Genomic DNA, 18597 nt, shown 5'->3' with positions numbered 1-18597 from the left:
CATTCCTCATCCATGTATACATGCGTCTACCCAAGGCTCATGGACCTTGAGTGGCCAGGGATGAACTTACTCGTCAAACTCAGTTTCAAGCTCACGCCGGAGCTCACACGGCGACTCAACTTCCTAACCAGGCCCTCCTTCTTCGCCTCATCCTTCTCCTTCTTCTTCATCTCCAGGTATTCGATAACGCCCCTAAGCTTCATCATAGCTTCATTCACGGCACAATACCCAGCTTCGCTGTCCTCGGGCGTCATGTGCTTGGCGACGTCGGCGAGGAGCATGGGGTACCTCATGATCCTCTGATACGGCTTTGCCATCAAGTCACGGAGGGTCATAGCACGCCTGCCCTTGGGACATGAGGTTTTCTTTGCTTTGGTTCCGGAATCCGCAGATTCGACGAGACTCTCGAGGATCGCACAGGAACTGGCTTCCCATTCGTCGAAGTTGGGGAGCCTCTCGTAGCGGTCGAGGAGTTTTTGGGCTTTTTCTTGGTATGTGCAATAAGGTTCGTACACCAAGAAGTTGAGAGACGTGTCACTCAGGATCCTGGCGATCATGTGGGCACCCTCGCCGCTCTCGAGGATTTCTCTGCTGGGTGGCTGCAAGGCAACGACCTGGCCCTTCAGTTCGGGGAAGTGTTCCGTCAGGGCGGAGAGAATGCGTTCGTGCATGGCCAGGATCTCCCTTGTGTTGCGCTCGAGAGCTTGCTTGTGACGGCTGATGACAAACGTAGTGTGCCCGAGAGACGCAAAATATACATTAACGAGGTAACGAAGATCCCTCACGTAGCCCCATTCCGTAAGGATGAGCTCCTCAAGAACGCAACGGCGACGAGTTCTATTAACAGAAGCTTCATACTCTGCCCTCTTGAGTTCTTCTGCAGTAACTGACTCTGTAGCCAACTGGCTTGGCGCTCTAGTCAAGGCTTCAGGACTCGGAGGCTCGGTGTTGTCGGCGGAGGAGATCGGGGAGGCTGTGAACTGGTTGGTGAACAGCGGCTCAGCCTGACCAGGATGGCTCATAATTTGGGCCCATTCTCTATCGACATTGAAACTCAAGCGGTGGTTCGCCTGGAAATCAACTCTGGGCGCAGCCTCGTTCCTTTCGGTACCGATGTGGGGGAGGATGGGAAGACTGGCGCTTTGCAGTCCACGGGGAACAGGCCTATCCCGGAACCTAGCAAACAGTGTGTAACGAGGCGTACGTTCAACGATGACCGTAGAGCTGTCGGTTTCAACCTTGTCAATATCAGGCTCGGAGCCCGTGTAAGGTCGGCTGAGGAAGGATGCGCCAGAGTCGACACGGATGGGCGCCCTTCGCGCGTAAGCCTCGAGGGTGTCATGAGAGAGTCTCGAACCAGTGTTGCTCAAAGCTTGGGGAAGCATGTGAGGAGCTGGCTCCGCGATGTGAATACTCAGTGCACCCATACTCGTGGTAAAGTTGCTAGGTAAAACGGCTTGGGGTTGTACGGAATTGGAGGAAGCTTGGGATGAAAAAATGTCAAGGAGACGCGTCTGGGGTCTATATCCATCAAGCTTTCCTATGACATAACTTCATCGCGTCCTGCGAAATCATCGATGCACAGAGGTGTGGTGCAGAATTGCCTATTGCGGATGTGAAATTGGGGGCGAGTCGCGCAAGCTCGAGAGTCCGAATCGCGATAAAATAGCAAAGTAGCTTTCCTTTTTTACAATATAATGAATGCTTCAAACGAAGACAGAACAGTGGATGGTTTCTTTTTGCTTCTCATAAGGTGAATCTCTGCTTTTCATGGTCGTGTCTCTCCTCTGTGTTTGGTGGCCAGGGCCCTTCGCGATCTGAGCCAGCGCTTGAGACCTGGCAATGAAGTCATAGTATGAACGCTACGAAGCGTAGAACTGGCTGTATCATGCTTCGAAAGGCTCCAGTGGGAGCTTCAATTGCTTCAAAGCATACGTGCTCCATGGCCAGCTCATGAGTTTGGGAGTGATTTGTACTTGATAATACGCGTAACATCTACCATAACGGTGCCAGAACTTGTCCAAGCTCACGTTCTGAGCGTATAATAGATCAGCTTCATTCGTGGGATTTTGTGACGCTGTTTTCCCAGGTTATTTCTTCCCAGAACGGAATGGGTCGTCCGTGCCACAGCGGTGCCACGATCACGCCTACAACCGCGTAATCATTCAAGGATCCGTCAAGTCAACCTCCAAGTAAACGGTATGGGTATTCCAATGGATAACATTCATGCACCGTCCTCTGCGTCCTCATCCTCGCCTTCTGCGGCTTCCAACGATCTGAAGGAGTTGATGCGGCAGAAGGATGACGTAGAGGCCGAAATGGACGCACTGGGGCAGGTGTTGGAGTCGCATAAGGTGGATATGAATACGGCTTTGGTTGATTCACAAGGATTCCCAAGAGCAGATATTGATGTTGCGCAAGGTGTGTTTTTGATGTACAGGTCTCTGTATAGACTGACTGACAACAACGCACAGTGCGAGTAGCCCGTGCACGGATCATTCGCCTTCGCAATGACCGTAAAGAGCTGTTGTCAAGAATCGAAGCTGGGCTACATGCGCATCATGCTCAGCTGCGGCAGCAATCTGCTGCATCTTCGTCGACATCTTCGACGAGAGGACCGGCCCGAGAGGTGGTGGTGGATACGGCGTTTGCGCTGGTTAACTCTGTTGCTCCTAACTCGCCAGCGGAGAGTGCAGTACGTTTCATATCATTTCGACTTATCTTACTTGGGCTGACTTTTCTGCAGGGTCTTCAACGTGGCGACAGGATCAAGCGGTTCGGTACTGTTCATGCCGGCAATCACGCAAAGTTAACAAAGCTGGCTGAGGTTGTGCAAGCGAATGAAGGCGTAAGTCTTGCTTATTGGATTTTTGTTCTCTTGTTACTAACACTTTGGACAGCGTTCAATCCCTTTGCGAGTCAGTCGAGCTACAGGTGTGGATGAGGCGACGATCGAGCTGACGTTAGTGCCGCGGAGTGGCTGGGGTGGAAGAGGAATGTTGGGATGCCACTTACTTCCTATCTAGGTTGTGTGGAGTTCCCTTCACTTTCCTGAAGCGTGGGTTTCTGAGATACTTGCGTTATTCTGTATCGCACGACGCAGCAATGGCGTATCATACCTGTCATGGAGACTTATCCCCAATATCAATTTCAGGGCTCAAACTCTTCTGTGAGCAGTCTCCTTACTCCTGTTACTTCATTCGCCAAAGCTGTACCACGGGCATCGGTTCTCAGTAATTTCCTAATGCGGCGAGTTCGGAGGTACTAATGCTTAGCGTACGCGTAGTCTACTGTTACCTCATACCTTGAGAACGCAAGCAACTCAGTAGTAGATGAATATGTCTGTTGCACACACGTATAAATATACCTAACTGGAAGCTTGTCGATCCTCGAACAATTTCAACGGTGTTGACGTCGGGTCACATTCAGTTTCCGCTCAGGGGGTTGTGGAGGAGTTTGGGAGGATGGGGGTTCTGAGGTTGGTGGAGGTTGCGCGGGTGTCCTCTGCTGCGTTGAAAGAGCTTCGGCGGATTGTGGAACTTGAGACAGATAGTTCAGAGGAGAAAGAAAGGGAGTGGGTGGACTGGTTCGAAGCTTTTGGTTAGCTTGTTCGCACTTGGTATCTTGGACCCTACTAACCTGGCTATGCGTACAGGGACTCATATTGCGACGAACTTCTACTTGGGCCTTCACAGGTTTGAGCAACTTCGTCTAGTACGGGACTACAATGAAGGACTTTCTCTTGATACCCCAGAGGAAAGTGTGCCACGAGAGATTGCGCGGTTTATTGCAGGCGAGCGGCTGCTTGCAGCTGACGACCTTCTTTCCCTTCAAACCCGGTTTGTGAAACACACTGAGCAGATCAATGGTAAGATTGCATGCGTCGACTTCAACGGCAATGCTGACTGGATGTTTAGCTGTTAACTTATCTGGTACTGAGATTCTACATCCTGTCAACTTGCGACAACAAGTCCATGAACTGGCCGTGATTGCGGTGGATAGCTCTCAGCTTGACACCATTGTGGCAACCCATGGAGGATCAGGCGTTACGCTTACATGTAAGCCCACCCCTACAAAAGCCTGAATAACCGGCCTGACAGATTCTGACAGCTTAAAGACGCTATGGACCGTTTCGTGACCGGACATTCCACGTAGTCACCGTGCGAGGTTGCCAATCATCCGCCAAGCACGCCTACCGGCAGTTCCATTCAAGCGGAAGGATGTGAAGGAGAAAATTGCGGCACCCGAGGAAGAGGCCGGGTTAGGAATTTGGCCAGATCTATCGCTCGACTCTGCGGTTGATCCCGATGTTATATAAATCTGGATATTGGCCTGGGAAAAGGCTGCAGACGAAGACCCCTTTGGAAAATACATGAACTTGCAGTTGCACATAGACGATAGAATAAAGTTTTATAAGTGTATTTCTTGGGCTCCCTTCGAAACTTCACCTTTGGCTTCGGGGACATCCAACCTTAAGCATCGGAAACTGCAGCCGTTGACGGCATCGTGCTGTACGAGCCCTGAGCGCGACCGCGGAACAAGATCAGCAGCACAAAGTAACCACCAAGAGCCCGACTTACGGCATCGAGTACCCATTCTCTGTCTGAAAAATCCAGCACGTATCCGATTTGTTGAGGTCAGTAGAAGGTTTACACTGAGCGACATCACTACCGACCATGCTTGAAGGCTTGGTCGCCGGACTCCTCAACCGCTTTCTCGGCGCATACGTCCAGAACTTCGATCCAGGCCAGTTAAACATCGGAATATGGTCCGGAGATGTTAAACTACGCAATCTCCAGCTCCGCCGTGAAGCGCTCGACAAGTTCAAGCTTCCAATCGATGTCAAGGAGGGATACTTGGGAAGTCTGACATTGCAAATTCCATGGAGTAATTTGAAGGGAAAGCCGGTGAAGGTGTTGATTGAGGATGTCTTTTTGCTGGCGAATCCGAAAGCGGATCAGGAGTATGACGAGGCCGATGAGGAGAGGCGTGCACAGGCATTGAAGCAGGAGAAATTGGATTCTGCTGAGCTTCTGGGTGGATCTCGAACAGTGGAGAGCGACCCGAAGGACGCAAGCTTTACCGACTCGCTCGTCACAAAGATCATCGACAACCTCCAAGTGTCGGTCAAGAACATTCACGTACGATATGAGGATACAGTCTCTGATCCCGGACACCCCTTCGCCGTCGGTGCGACCTTGTCCGAATTTTCGGCCGTGAGCACGGATGAGAATTGGCATGAGGCTTTCGTTCAGGATAGAGTGGAGACGACCCATAAGCTTGCTACTCTAGGAAGCTTGGCGGTATACTGGAATACAGACTCGCGATCGCTGGCGAGCGAGAACGGAGCCGAGGTACGCTCCGTGGAGGAGCTGATCAAGATCTTCGGGAGCCTCATCGCCAGAGAAGGCCATCTCCCTGATGAGCATCAGTATATCTTGAAACCTGTCAGCGGTACAGGTAAGATTAACTTGAACAAGATCCATAAGGCCGGTCTGCCAAAGACGCAGGCTACCGTGTTCTTCGAAGAGCTTGGGTTTGTCCTTGATGAGGAGCAGTACCGCGACGCGCTCATGATGCTGGATCAATTCCACTTCTTCATGAGACATCAGGAATACCGGAAACACCGCCCCACTAGATCGGTCAAGGAGGATCCGAAGGCGTGGTTGCGTTTTGCCGGAGACGCTATCCTGCGCGAAGTGCACGAGAAGCATAGGAAGTGGACTTGGGCGCACTTTGCAGAGCGAAGAGATGACCGACAAGCGTACGTTCGTCTATTCAAACGGAAGGTACAGGAGACCATCGCGCTGGACGAGACGGATCAGTTGAAAGACCTGGAGTGGAAGCTGAGTTACAAAGATATCCGCTTCTACCGGTCGCTGGCTCGCCGCGAGCTGAGGAAGGAGCGTGCCGAGGCTGGACCCATCAAGAAGCAGGCTGAGAAAGCTCAAGGTTGGTTGGGGTGGGTCTGGGGCTCGCACCCGAAGAAGGAGGATGAGAATGATACCGTCATGACAGAAGAGCAGCGGAAGGAGTTGTACGATGCGATCGAATGGAATGATAACGAAATACCCGACGTTGCATTAGATCTCCCTCCGGAACAGCCTACAATGGAGATCCATGCGAAGCTGAAGAAGGGCGGGTTTGCGTTGAAGAAGGATCCGCATAATAAGTATGCTGGGGCGAATGATATACTTTCTGTAATATGGGAGGGATTCGGAGCTGGGTTCAAGGCTAGGCAGGAAGGATTTTGGATCAGCCTGGGGCTTGGGTCGTTGAAGGTTTATGATGGTACCACGGAGGGTAACGTATGGCCACAAATCGTTAAGGTTAAGAACGAAGCGAAACTTAAGGAGCTCGAGGATAAACCGGTGGATGAATGGGATGGACATGGAGAGGATCCCTTTTTCCATATGGTGTTCGAGAAGCATCCGTTGGATAAGCGAGCTGATTCTGCGGTTACTGCTCGTTTGAAGAGTACGGAGATTGTGTATAACCCTCGGTGTATCGAGACCATTGCGAGGTTCTTGCGGCCGCCGGCTAGGCATATGGAGAGTATTAATGCGTTGATGGAAGCTGCTGGTGCGACTGTTGAGGAAATCCGCAACCAGACTCGTGCGGGGCTGGAGTTTGCTCTTGAGGAGCATAAGACGCTCGCTGCGAAGCTCGATTTGCAGGCTCCGTTGATCATCATCCCTGAATCTGTTACGGATAAAGATGCTGATTGTATCATTTTGGATGCTGGTCATATAGGGTTGGAGAGTGATTTGGTTGACAAAGCCAAGATTCGTGAGATTCAGGCGAAGCAGAAGACGCAGTACACCCCGGAGGACTGGAAAGAATTGGAAAGTCTCATGTATGATCAGTTTGATTTGAGTCTAACGTCTACCCAACTCTTGATCGGTCCGAATGTTGACGATACCCTGGCTACACTGGCGTCTGACGATCAGAAGCATATGCATGTCGTGGATAGGATCAACATGACTTTCAAGGTCGAGATGAGTATTCTGCCCAAAGCGCCGAATCTTACTAGGGCGAGGGTGTCTGGGCATTTACCTATTTTGCACGCAAGCATGTCTGACGCGAAGTACAAGACCATGATGAGGATCATTGATGTTGCTATCCCGCATCTCGACGATGATGAGAAGCCTGGTCAGAAGCAGCGCAAGGCTTCGTCGGCTCGGAAACCGAAGGCTGAGGGCACGAGGAAGAGGCGTCCTAGTTTCTTTGGTATGGAGGAGCCTGAGTTAATAATCGATGACGCTTCTGTAACTGAAGTTGAGGACGAGGAAGACGAAAACGACGACGTCGACGACGATGTCTTCGTAGATACCGATGACTCTGCAAACACTGAAGAGTCGCAGATCGTGCACCGGAAAAACTTCGAGTTCAACTTCACTGTTGATAAGCTGCAGGGTAGTTTGTACAAACAGAATGCGGACAGGACAAAGCCAGATGAGCTTCTTGTGGACATCGTGTTGGAACACTTTGCTCTGGATTTCATGTTGCGGCCTTACGACATGGTAGCTGACATCGTCTTGAAGACTCTTCATGTCGAAGATCGGATGGACACACTTTCTCCGCCTGAGTTCCGGAGATTAATCACGTCAGCTCGTGTTGGAGCTGACGATGGAGGCGTCCAGCCCGACCTCGTGCACATCAAGTACTCGAAGGTGGACAAGGACTCGCCAGAGTTCATGACCGTGTATGAGGGTATCGATCAGAACGTTGACGTGAAGATTGCAACGGTCAATGTCATCATCACCAGGCGCAGTATCCTTACTTTGCTTGACTTCATCGTTCAGACTTTTACCGGCGGCAACGGAAAGCAGCCTCCACCACGCGCCATTGAAGATGGGGACAGCAGCGATACAGACAGCGCCGTCCAGGAGGCTGATGGCAAGATCAGAGTCAAGGTGGATCTCTCCGAGGTTATCGTGATCTTAAATCATGATGGAATCCGCTTGGCCACACTGACGCTTAGTGAAGCTGACGTCGGTGTGTTCGTGATGGGCGATACGCTTCGAGTCGGAGCAAGGTTGGGCAATCTCTCGCTAGCAGATGATGTCAACCAGGGTGCTTCGGCTACGTCGCAGTTCCGTCAGCTCATGAGTATTGAAGGGGACGAACTTGCAGACTTCCGATACGAGACGTTTGACCCGTTGTCACCATCATATCCTGGCTATGACAGCTCCGTTTACTTGAGAGCGGGCTCTCTCAAGGTGAACTTCATGGAGGAGCCCTTCCGTAAGATCATTGACTTCGGTGCCAAATTCGCCAAGATGAAGGCGATCATCGATGCTGCACGAATGGCCGCCATGAACCAAGCCGCTCAGATCCAAGAGAACGCAAGCAAAATGCACTTCGATATTCTGATCCGGACACCCATTGTGGTTTTTCCACGTTTGGATATTACTGCAGGTCTGTATAAGGACTTGATCATTGCGAACCTGGGTGAAATCTATGCGAAGAACCAGTTTGCGCCCCTTCATGAAGAGGAGGAAGGATCACCAATTGTGAACAAGATTGCAGCTGGCCTGCGGTCGATTCGTCTTGGATCCGCACTCTACATCGATGAACGCAAGCAGGAGCTTGACATGATCGAAGATGCAGATATCACCTTCAACGTGGTTTACGAAGAACACATCACGAACTCAAAGAGGCCAGAGGTGGAAGTCCAGGGACACATGTCTGACCTCAACATGCGTTTGACTGAGACGCAGTATAAGTTTCTCATGGAGTTAGCTCAATCAATCCCGCGTGCATTCGCTTCGGAGCCAGAAGATGAGGACTCGGAACTTGTCGAGCTGGAGGAAGACGAAGATGTTGATCCCAGCACCCCGACTGAGAAATCTGCATCCACTAAGGTTGATATGGCCCCGGAGTTAGGTGCTGTCACCGAAGATGGGAAGCGTATTACCACATGGTCAAAGCTCGACCTCGTCTTCAGCCTTAATACCGTATGTCTCGAGATTTTCCAGAGCAGCGAGTCCCACAATTTCGACGATATTGATCGCTCTACTTTGTCGAAGTTCAGGCTGTACAAAACGCACGTCAAGATGAGAATGCTTACAGACGGTTCAATTGAGTCCGAGGTGCGCCTTAAGTCTTTCACAGTCAAAGACACTCGCAAGGACAAGGCGAATAAATTCCGGGAAGTGATTCCTGCCGTGACGCATGGTGGTTCTCAATTCATGGCTTCCGTGACCATGTCAGGTGGAGATGACAAAAACATGGTGGTTATTCTCACTGTTGACAGTCCCAAGATCATCTTCTCTCTGGAGTATATATTCGCCTTGAAGGACTATTTCTTATCGGCCTTCTCGGACAGTGCAGGGGTTTCAGAAGCAGTTGACATGCAAATCGAAGAAGCCTTCCCAAGCACGGATGCTAGTTCTACACAACTTGCTCAGACTGGAGGTACTTCGCAGAAGACATTCGGAAAGAACGCACCGAAACCGGCGGCAGCGTCCAAGGACGAAGGCGGTATGAATCTAAGATTCCGCGTCAACGTCGTCGATGCAGCAGTCATCCTATTGGCCAACTCTGCCATCGCGAATTCTGAAGCCATCGTACTCAGCATGAAGCAGGTTATCATCGCCCAAGAAGGAATTATGGCTCTGTCGGTGGACCAAATGGGCATGTATCTTCGTCGCATGGATATACCGGAAGAGAACAGACTACGAATTGTAGATGACTTCAATATGCGGTTTGCTATGGATGACAGGGGGTCCGATCTACAGCAGCGTCTTACAAGCATCGACATCGATATCGAGCCTTTGGTTTTGCGTGTCTCATTGCACGATATCCTGCTTGCTGTCGCAATTATCAGCAAGGCTTCGGAGCTCTTACAAGGAGGTCAGGCTACAGATGATGCTCGCAAGCGATCTCGCTCATTGTCACTAGGCGGAGCCTCTGCTGGTCTTCGAAAACGTACAGCTAGTGGCAATGTGCTAACGGCTGCCTCGAGGAAGCCATCCACGTCCTACAGAACGCGAACTACTTCAAGCACAACACAGCGCCAATCAATAGATTCAGATGAATCTGCATTCGTCATCAAGCGTGAGGTATTGAAAGCTAGTATCGACGGCTTGAGGCTTGTGCTCATTGGTGATCTTCATGAGTTGCCGATGGTGGACCTTTGCGTGAAGAAGTTCGATGTGAACGTAAGAGATTGGTCCGGCGATTTGGCGATGGATACCAATATTGAGACTTACATCAACATCTACAACTTCTCCAACTCACACTGGGAGCCTCTGTTGGAGCCTTGGCAGGCGACGTTCCACATGGCACGAAAGAGTAATCCTGACTGCTTGACGATAGACCTGAGCTCGCGTAAGCGAATGGAAATGATTGTGACATCTAAGACGATTGCTACAGCATCGAAGGTCATCGAGTACATGTCACAGCCTAAGGAGGATATTCTCAGCAAGCCGCGGGGTACAGATGCGCCTTACAGAATTCGCAATAAAACAGGCCACACCATCAATGTTTGGGCAGATGCCGGTGCAGCGGAGAGAGAGCACGGCTCTGCAGTCAGGATCGAGGACAGTGCCGAAGTTCCTTGGCGGTTCGAAGATTGGCAACGCATGCGTGAAAACATTCGCGGTGATGCTGAAAATAACACCGTCAGCGTCAAGTTAGAAGGTACCTCCTGGGACACTATTCAGAAAGTACGCATTACACGTGAGGGTGAGTCGCTGTACCAGTTGCATCCCGACCAGCAGAAGTACCATCTCCTTTGTGCGGTGGAACTGGGTGAAGACAACGTGAAGTATATCACTTTCCGTTCTCCGCTGTCCATCGTGAACAACACCCAGGTCCCTATCCAAATGATGGTTTTGGGTGACAGCGGCAACTACGCTCAGAAGGTGTACACCTTGAAGCCTGGTGATAGCGCCTCCCCATCCATCAAAGCAGCGTACACTCAAAGGCTCCGTTTGAGGCCGGATCCAGGCTTGAACTACGCTTGGTCTACAGAAACGTTGGTATGGACTCAGATGCTGGAGAACGCCACCAAGAACATCCAGTGCAAGTCGCTTGATCCCATCACGGAGGAAGGAAAACAACCTCCGCCCTTCAACTTCCATGCGTTCGCCGACTTTGACAGCAGCGATCCATTCACCAAGATTAACCCCTACATGACCATTCGTCTCAGTCCGCCAATTGAGATTCAAAACTTGCTTCCGTTTGACTTCACGTACCGAATCTATGACAAGCAGAGTAAGGAGGATTGGACGAACTTCTTGCGCAAGGGTGGAACAAGCCCTGTTCATGTTGTTCAGAAGTCGCATCTCCTGCTTTTGTCCGTGGATATGGAAGACCAGGTCTACAAGCCTAGTACTTTCGCCATCGTGAACAGCCCTGATACAGAGGAGTATCGCTTGGAATCCAAGCTTGTTCTTGCGGACAAGCAGGATTTGAAGCTTCACCTCCGTATTCAGTACACCGAGATCCCTAACTCCGGTGGGGCTTACCGTGCGTCAGTATACTGCCCGTACATCATCCTCAACAAGACTGGGTTGGATGTCCAGGTGAAGTCAAAGTCCTTCCTCCAGTCCGCCCGTGTTGCAGCTGGTCAGCTCCGATCATCTGATGGCACCAAGTCGGCTATTCCGTACATGTTCTCTTACCACACAGATGAACGCGGAAACCGGGCTGTTCTGAAGGTTGGTGATTCGGCATGGAGTAAGCCGCAGAGTTTCGAAGCGATCGGCAGTGCTGTTGAAGCCGTCATTCCTGCCGCGAGTGGTAGCCAGGAGATCCATGTTGGTATCAGCGTGGCCGCTGGTGAGGGCAAGTACAAGCTGACCAAGGTCATCACTTTGACACCAAGATTTGTTTTGAAGAACAACCTTCCCGAGACGCTTAACATGCGTGAGCCTGGGTCGACAAAGATCATGACCTTGAAATCAGGCGAGATTGCTCCGTTGTACTTCGTCAACTCGAATGCATCAAGGCAACTCAGTCTCTGCTTCCCCGGAATCAACTCTGAGTGGTCTGCGCCCATCAGTATCCAAGATCTTGGACACATGCATGTGAAGCTGAACAAGGAGCACAACCATCAGGAACTTGTCAGAAGCGATGTAAACATGGAGAATGCTACCGTCTTCGTCGGCTTTAGCTTCGAATCTCCTAGTCGCTGGCCGATTGTGATCAGAAATGACAGTAGTACCGTTTTCCAGTTCTGGCAGGCTGATCCAAACTTCACGGAGGAGAATCGCGCGAATCTTAAGCCGAAGAGCGGCACAAAAGTGCGCGAGATAGTCGACAAGTCGGAGATGCCGTACGCATGGGATTACCCTGCTGCTCGGGATAAACTCCTGATAATTTCTGCGAACAACCGCGTACGCCCTGTTAGGCTGGAGGAGATTGGAAACCTTCGACCCATGCAACTTACGCCCGATAAGAAGATCGAGATCAATGTTGTTGCTGAGGGTCCGACCTACGTGCTCTACTTGTCAGACTATGTGGAGCAGGAGAGTAGGTACAGACCGAGGGAGAGCTTCTCGAGGTCTAGAACCTCTTTGCGCAGTGAAACGGACTCGGTCAATGACTTTGATTTGATTGAGGCGAACACCCATGTCAACACCAAGATTCAGGTCCGCTTGGAGGGTATTGGAGTGTCGCTAATCAATAGTCGTCTCCACGAGCTGGCTTATCTCACTTTCCGAGGGATCGAGCTCAAATATGCTCAGTCGCCCTCTCATGAATCGTTCAACGCCATGTGTAAGTGGATCCAGATTGATAATCAGTTGTACGGTGGTATCTACCCCATCATCCTTTATCCGACAAAGGTTCCGACTACGGGTAAAGAGATGGATCAGCATCCTATCTTTCAAGCTGCAATTCAGCGGGTGAAGGATGATGCGCATGGTGTCATCTTCATCAAGTATGCGACTATGCTGTTGCAAGAACTAAGCATGGAGATGGACGAGGATTTCTTGTTCGCGCTTCTGGACTTTACGAAGGTTCCTGGCGCGACCTGGTCTGAGATGAACGAAGGAAAGCTTTGTGATGATACTTTGACGATTCCACAGCCAAAGTCTGATGCGTCTGGCATGGATCTCTTCTTCGAGATCTTGCATATCCAGCCGGCACAGTTCAATCTGTCGTTCGTCCGTACGGAGCGCGTCAATGCTGAGGATAGGACGACATCGCATAACCCTGTGATGTTCTTTTTGAACGTGCTCACGATGGCGCTTGGTAACATCAACGATGCACCTGTCCGTTTGGATGGATTGTTGATGGAGAACTTGCGCGTGACTACCCCAATGTTAGTTCAACGCTTTACGAAGCACTATGGTGATCAGTTCTTGTATCAGGTACACAAGATCCTTGGGTCTGCTGATTTCCTTGGTAACCCTGTTGGGTTGTTTACGAACATCAGTTCTGGTGTGGCCGATGTGTTTTATGAGCCGTATAAGGGCTTCGTCATGAGTGATCGACCTCAGGATCTTGGAATCGGGCTCGCGAAGGGTACGGCTAGTCTTGTCAAGAAGACTGTCTTTGGTGTGACGGACAGTGTTTCCAAGTTTACTGGCTCTATCTCGAAGGGATTGGCTGCTGCGACGATGGATAAGCAGTTCCAGGATAGCAGGCGTATGTCGCGTATCCGCAACAGGCCGAAGCATGCGTTGTTTGGCGTCACTGCGGGCGCTGACTCTTTTGTGAGGAGTGTTGCTAGCGGTGCGACTGGTATTGTCACGAAACCCATGGAGGGTCTGCAGCAGGGCGGTGCAGGTGGTCTGTTCAAGGGTATCGGGCGAGGTCTTGTCGGTATGGCGACGAAGCCCATGATCGGTGTGTTCGATCTTGCGAGCAATGTCACTGAAGGTATCAGGAATACCACTACGGTGTTTGACGAGAATGCAATTGATCGTGTCCGCGTCCCACGGTATATCGGCCGTGATGGAGTCGTGCGGCCGTATTCGCAGCGTGAGGCTATTGGGCAGCAGTGGCTGAAGCAGCTGAGCAATGGGAAGTTCTTCGACGAGGAGTATCTTGCACATGTCGATTTACCTTCGCATGAGCTCGTGGTTATGGTTACGTACAACCGGATCATGCTTGTTCGTTCCCGGCGGTTGACTACGGAGTGGGATATCTCGTTGCGAGATCTGCAGACGATCTCAATTGAGAAGAACGGGCTGTCGCTCATTCTTAAGGGAGGAGTTCAGGGACCTTTTGTTCCGATCCCAGAGCAGAGCGCCAGGGACTTTTTGAAGAAGAAGATTGGAGTTGCGGTTGCTGAGTTTAACTCCCACCACAAGCACCGGGTTGCACGATAAGCTTAAGATAGGACGAGTGCAATTTTAGTTATACCATATACTTCAGGAGTTTAATATCACGTATTTTTCTGCCTTATCTCTGACCTAAATTGAGGGTTCCTACGTCGATCCGCCTGTGTAGGATTTACGTCACTTCACGCAGATCCGGCGCTCATGACATGGACCTGCCAATCTCTGTGATGAATTCAAGATGGCTGAGTCCCGACCCTTCCGGCTGATCCTACATAAGGACAACTGACATCCAGACAATCGATCCATCTGATAATCGATAACATCGTACGCTTACTCAGTTGACAATGCTTCCTCGACAGTCGCTTCGCACGATCAACGTTAACGCTCGTCTTCCCTTCCTTCGCCAAGCTGGTTGGATTGGGCGCCAGGTGCCTGCCTTGTCCGTCAGGCCATTCGCTCAATCGTTCCCTGCCTTGAACAAGAAGGACGCTACTTCTGATTTGACGAAGGAGAAATGGGATCCAAAGATTCCCGACTCCGCGACTACCGGTACCGCTTCAAACACCAGGAAGGATCCTGTCGATGCGCTTAAGGATGACGTCAAAGCCGTCGCTGCTACCTTTGAGGGTGTTCCCCGGGATGCGCAGTTGGCTGGTGTCGCTGGTACGATTCCGTATGTCGTAACCTCCCTGGCTGCACTCTATTGTGGGTGGGATATTCAGACCGCGGGCAAGATTACGGAGATCGGAGACGTGGCGCAGAAGATGATGATTGACCCATCTGTCGCTCACCAGTTGCTGGCGTTTTTGGAGCCGATCCAGATTGGGTATGGTGCTTGTATTCTGAGTTTCTTGGGAGCGATTCACTGGGGGTTGGAGTTTGCGAAGTATGGTGATGCACCCTCGAGGTTGAGGTATGCTGTTGGAGTTGCGCCTACGTTGATCGCATGGCCTACTGTGATGTTGCCGGCGCAGTTTGCTCTGTCCACCCAATTTGTTGGGTTTACGGTCATGTACGCCATCGATTCCGCCATGACAAAGCGTGGGTATACCCCGAGGTGGTACGCACAGTACCGCTTCATGCTCACTGCTGTTGTTTGTTCTTCGATTCTCTTTACCCTTCTTGCCAAGGGCTGGATGAGGTCTCCTGAGGCTGCTGACCCTGGAGCGATTGAGCAGTTCAAGAAGTACAGGAGTGAGGAGTGGGCGAACCTTGACGTTGCTGAAGGACGTGAGCACCCTCAGAACCCCAAGTCGCAGACGCAGGTCAAGCAGGGTGAGAGGGGTCAGGAGAGGCCTGATAAGCCTAAGGATGATGGGAAGGCTGATGTGCAGGGGGAGGGGATGAAGCCCTCGGACAAGGAGTTGGATGAGGAGAAGAAGAAGGACCAGAATGAGAAGGAGACGAAGAAGACTGAGAAGAAGGAGGATAAGGAGCAGGGCAAGACTGGTGGGAGTAAGAAGTAGAGTGTGAAACGGAAGGGACTGTATGATTATGTATACCCCCGGAGTGGGAATGCTTCTTGTAGTGTACGATTAGGACTGGACAATTCTTAATGAAACGACGTTTGATTAAATATTATGATTTAGTACAGTAGAAAACGAAGAACTCCAAGCCAACGGCCATCAACATTAATGCAACAAACAGCAAACGCAGAACCCAAAAAGAAAAATTCATGACCCATTCGGGACGCCTTACAATGTGAACTTAGTAGTACCACCTCTTCCACTCCTTGGTCTCCTCCTCAAACTAAGCTCACATCCCTTCTTAAGGCAGGACTTAAGCTCGAAGTTGCCCTCGTAGCGCTTCGTCCTCTTAGCGTTCACTGCCTTGCGCCCATTCTTGCGGTCCTCCTTGAGCTCAGCCTTGATCGCAAGACGAGTCTCGTGCTTGAGAGGCTTCTGGATCGTATCGAGGACAGACTCCCCAGCAACGTTCTCCAAGGGAAAGAAGATATCCGTAATGGACTCACTGTCGCGGTCGGAGGCGGGGGGAGTAGGGAGAGGGGCAGGGAAGGCGACGGGAGCGGAGGCGAGGATGGGAGTGCGGGGGATGAGGATGTAGGTGTGAGGAGTGGCGAGGTTGTACCGCTCTTCCTCATCCGGCTGCCGAACTCCAGTCCTCATGGGCTTGTCCTCCTTCGGTACGGCGGGGATGGCGAGGACGGCGGGGACAGTGGCGGTGCGCTCGTCGACGTACTCCTGAAACGTCTGCATTGCGAGAAGGATAGCAGAAGCGGAGGTGGCCCTCTTATGCTCCCTCTCCTGCTTCAGCGCGGCGAAGAACGGCGGTGAGAACGGTGGCGGCGGAGATGGACTTCTGGTGGCTCTTCTCCCTTTTGAGCGTGGCAGCGGCGGTGGTCGTGGTGGTAGCCTCTCGTTTCTTTTCAAAGTACTGCAACTCGGCCCTCATCGGGGTGTTGGGGTCGGTTTCCATTTGCTTTTCGAGGATGCAGAGCACCTTGTAAGCTGCGGAGGCGGAGAGACGGTTGTTGATCTCGTAGGGGTACGGCATATTCGACAATCTCTCAATACGTTGTCGAACATGCCGAGCTCCGACAACCATGTCTTCTTGGAAGTAATCCCATTTTGTGTCATCTAAGATGTCGTCCTTGGTAAGAGTGATATCCTCCGCCCAGTGCCGAAGCTTGCGGCTCTTGACCTCTTCAGAGGCGGTAGCCTCACAGGTGATCTCAAGCTTAGGCTTCTTGACAGCGGCAGGCTTAGCTTTGACAGCAGGCTGATATCTGTTGCGAGCAGAGCCACGCATCGTGTGGCACAAGTTCTTCTTCTGGGAGCGGAACTCCTTCTCAGCGACACCTTAGTCACGGTCGAAGAAGATGCGAGCAGCGGCACGGCTGTTGGGGGCAACACTGGTGATAAGACAAGCAAGAAGGGAAGACATGGTTGTAGTAGAGCTTTATGGATGCTTGTACAGATCGAGAGTGGTTGAGAGACCGTTGGTCCGTATACTCGGTGTAGAGAGGAGTGGTTGGTTTGGGTGGAAGTTCGAAGAGCAGAGCTCGAGCGAACATTTTTCGTCGAGTTGCGCTAATCCATAAGCTCTTCGATCTCAGTGGACTCGATCCATCACCTCCTGTCGTCGCGGAATCGTCATGGCCTGTCTCTGTCGTTGCACTTGGTGTTGCACTTTTCTGCGCTGCGCGTACCAGAATTGCCGCTTTCGGCACGCTCGACCCGCTTGAGGTGTAACGTTGACTTAGCCACCGCTAAAACTTGCGGATGCACCTGAATGCAACCTTCTGCTGGCCGGGAACGCGTCCAACGTTAAACTCACCACCAAGGAGATAAAGTCACGTTGGCCAGTGCGGTCTAATAGGCATTGTCACAAGAGTATCAGGTGCCTATCTATCGGTCTTTATTCTCTCTGCGGCCTACAGAACGATAGCATTCATTCAGCTTATCGCGGAGGCGAATCCCGTGTCACCAACGATAGCCAGCATACAATCCGCTATTCGGCCATCGCCGTCGGTTGCAGCAGTAATGCTGGATCCTAAAATTTCTCAGGAGATTGATCTGATCAAGGAGCAAACCGCCGTATACCAAAACCTTATTGAGAAGTCGAACAAGTTCTCGCCGCGGTATGCACAGCGCGTCAAGAATCTACGGGAACAGATGCAGGCGTGTGAGGTGAGGCTGGCAGTCTTGGAGGGACGTGTTGCGTCGACGCCGGCGACAGCGACAGCGACGGAGGTGAACGGCGCTGGAGACAAGAGGAGGATCGAGGAGACGGCGTTGAGTTCGGACGACGACAAACCTGAAGCCAAGAAGGAGAAGATTGATGGCGAAGAGGGAACTGGTACTGCGAACGGAGCAGTGTTCCATGCCAACGCCGGCGACGATGACATCAGCCTTGCTGCTATCGAAGCTTACAACATTCGCAAAGAAAAGGAAGAACAGGAACGCCGCGACGAAATTTTCGCCCGTGCGCTCTCATCCGAACTCAACGGCGGCATCATCGACATCACTGACGGCGAAGCGCGAATCGTCCCCTCTCCGCAGGAAAAGAGCCAGGAAGAAGCCGATGCGGTACTAGCGAGGAGGATGCAAGAAGAGTTTGGGCAGAATCGGTGGGCGCCTCAGGGGCCGCAGATGAGCGTTGATGATTTGCCGAGTATGCCCAATATGCCAAGTCAGGCAAAGAAGCATGGGACGATTGATGGGTATTGGGGTGAGAGGGAGGAGAGGGTGGAGAGGAATCCGATGTTGTTGGGTCGTGGTGTGGTTAAGCCTGAACCTCTGGATCACGGTGAAGGTTCCTCTATGCGCTCCATGACGGATATTGCAAACAGCTTGATTAAGCGGGAACCCGCACCATGGCATGCATTCGGTAACGG

At 51.6% G+C, this 18597-nt stretch overlaps 6 protein-coding genes across 6 annotated transcripts; 4 read left to right on the top strand and 2 right to left on the bottom strand.

Annotated features, from left to right (window-relative positions):
* Window positions 1-26: 26 nt before the first annotated feature.
* SAICODRAFT_25072 (Dbl homology domain-containing protein) lies at window positions 27-1427 on the bottom strand (the record flags this gene model as incomplete). Its single annotated transcript, XM_019166824.1, has 1 exon — window positions 27-1427. One exon carries the CDS (start codon window positions 1425-1427, stop codon window positions 27-29), a length of 1401 nt encoding a protein of 466 aa, XP_019024517.1.
* Window positions 1428-2136: 709 nt separating this feature from the next.
* SAICODRAFT_114047 (uncharacterized protein) lies at window positions 2137-3245 on the top strand. The gene is made up of 4 exons (XM_019165330.1): window positions 2137-2421; window positions 2475-2695; window positions 2747-2848; window positions 2901-3245. Exons 1-4 carry the CDS (start codon window positions 2202-2204, stop codon window positions 3024-3026), a joined length of 669 nt encoding a protein of 222 aa, XP_019024516.1. The 5' UTR covers window positions 2137-2201; the 3' UTR covers window positions 3027-3245.
* On the top strand, window positions 3009-4120 carry SAICODRAFT_114079 (uncharacterized protein). Its single transcript, XM_019165331.1, has 3 exons — window positions 3009-3600; window positions 3656-3868; window positions 3918-4120. Exons 1-3 carry the CDS (start codon window positions 3465-3467, stop codon window positions 4082-4084), a joined length of 516 nt encoding a protein of 171 aa, XP_019024515.1. The 5' UTR covers window positions 3009-3464; the 3' UTR covers window positions 4085-4120.
* A 556-nt stretch (window positions 4121-4676) lies between these two features.
* On the top strand, window positions 4677-14288 carry SAICODRAFT_7119 (uncharacterized protein; the record flags this gene model as incomplete). The annotated part of the gene is made up of 1 exon (XM_019170659.1): window positions 4677-14288. One exon carries the CDS (start codon window positions 4677-4679, stop codon window positions 14286-14288), a length of 9612 nt encoding a protein of 3203 aa, XP_019024514.1.
* A 719-nt stretch (window positions 14289-15007) lies between these two features.
* On the top strand, window positions 15008-15706 carry SAICODRAFT_56487 (uncharacterized protein; the record flags this gene model as incomplete). Its single annotated transcript, XM_019169453.1, has 1 exon — window positions 15008-15706. One exon carries the CDS (start codon window positions 15008-15010, stop codon window positions 15704-15706), a length of 699 nt encoding a protein of 232 aa, XP_019024513.1.
* A 124-nt stretch (window positions 15707-15830) lies between these two features.
* SAICODRAFT_70979 (uncharacterized protein) lies at window positions 15831-17009 on the bottom strand (the record flags this gene model as incomplete). The annotated part of the gene is made up of 2 exons (XM_019170635.1): window positions 15831-16450; window positions 16527-17009. 2 exons carry the CDS (start codon window positions 17007-17009, stop codon window positions 15935-15937), a joined length of 999 nt encoding a protein of 332 aa, XP_019024512.1. The 3' UTR covers window positions 15831-15934.
* Between the last annotated feature and the right edge of the window lie 1588 nt (window positions 17010-18597).

The sequence above is a fragment of the Saitoella complicata genome (genome assembly GCF_001661265.1).
Source record: "Saitoella complicata NRRL Y-17804 unplaced genomic scaffold SAICOscaffold_10, whole genome shotgun sequence".
Lineage (NCBI taxonomy): Eukaryota > Fungi > Ascomycota > Saitoellomycetes > Saitoellales > Saitoellaceae > Saitoella > Saitoella complicata.
Note: the sequence above shows the minus strand (reverse complement) of the source record. Positions and strands in the feature narration are given on the sequence as shown.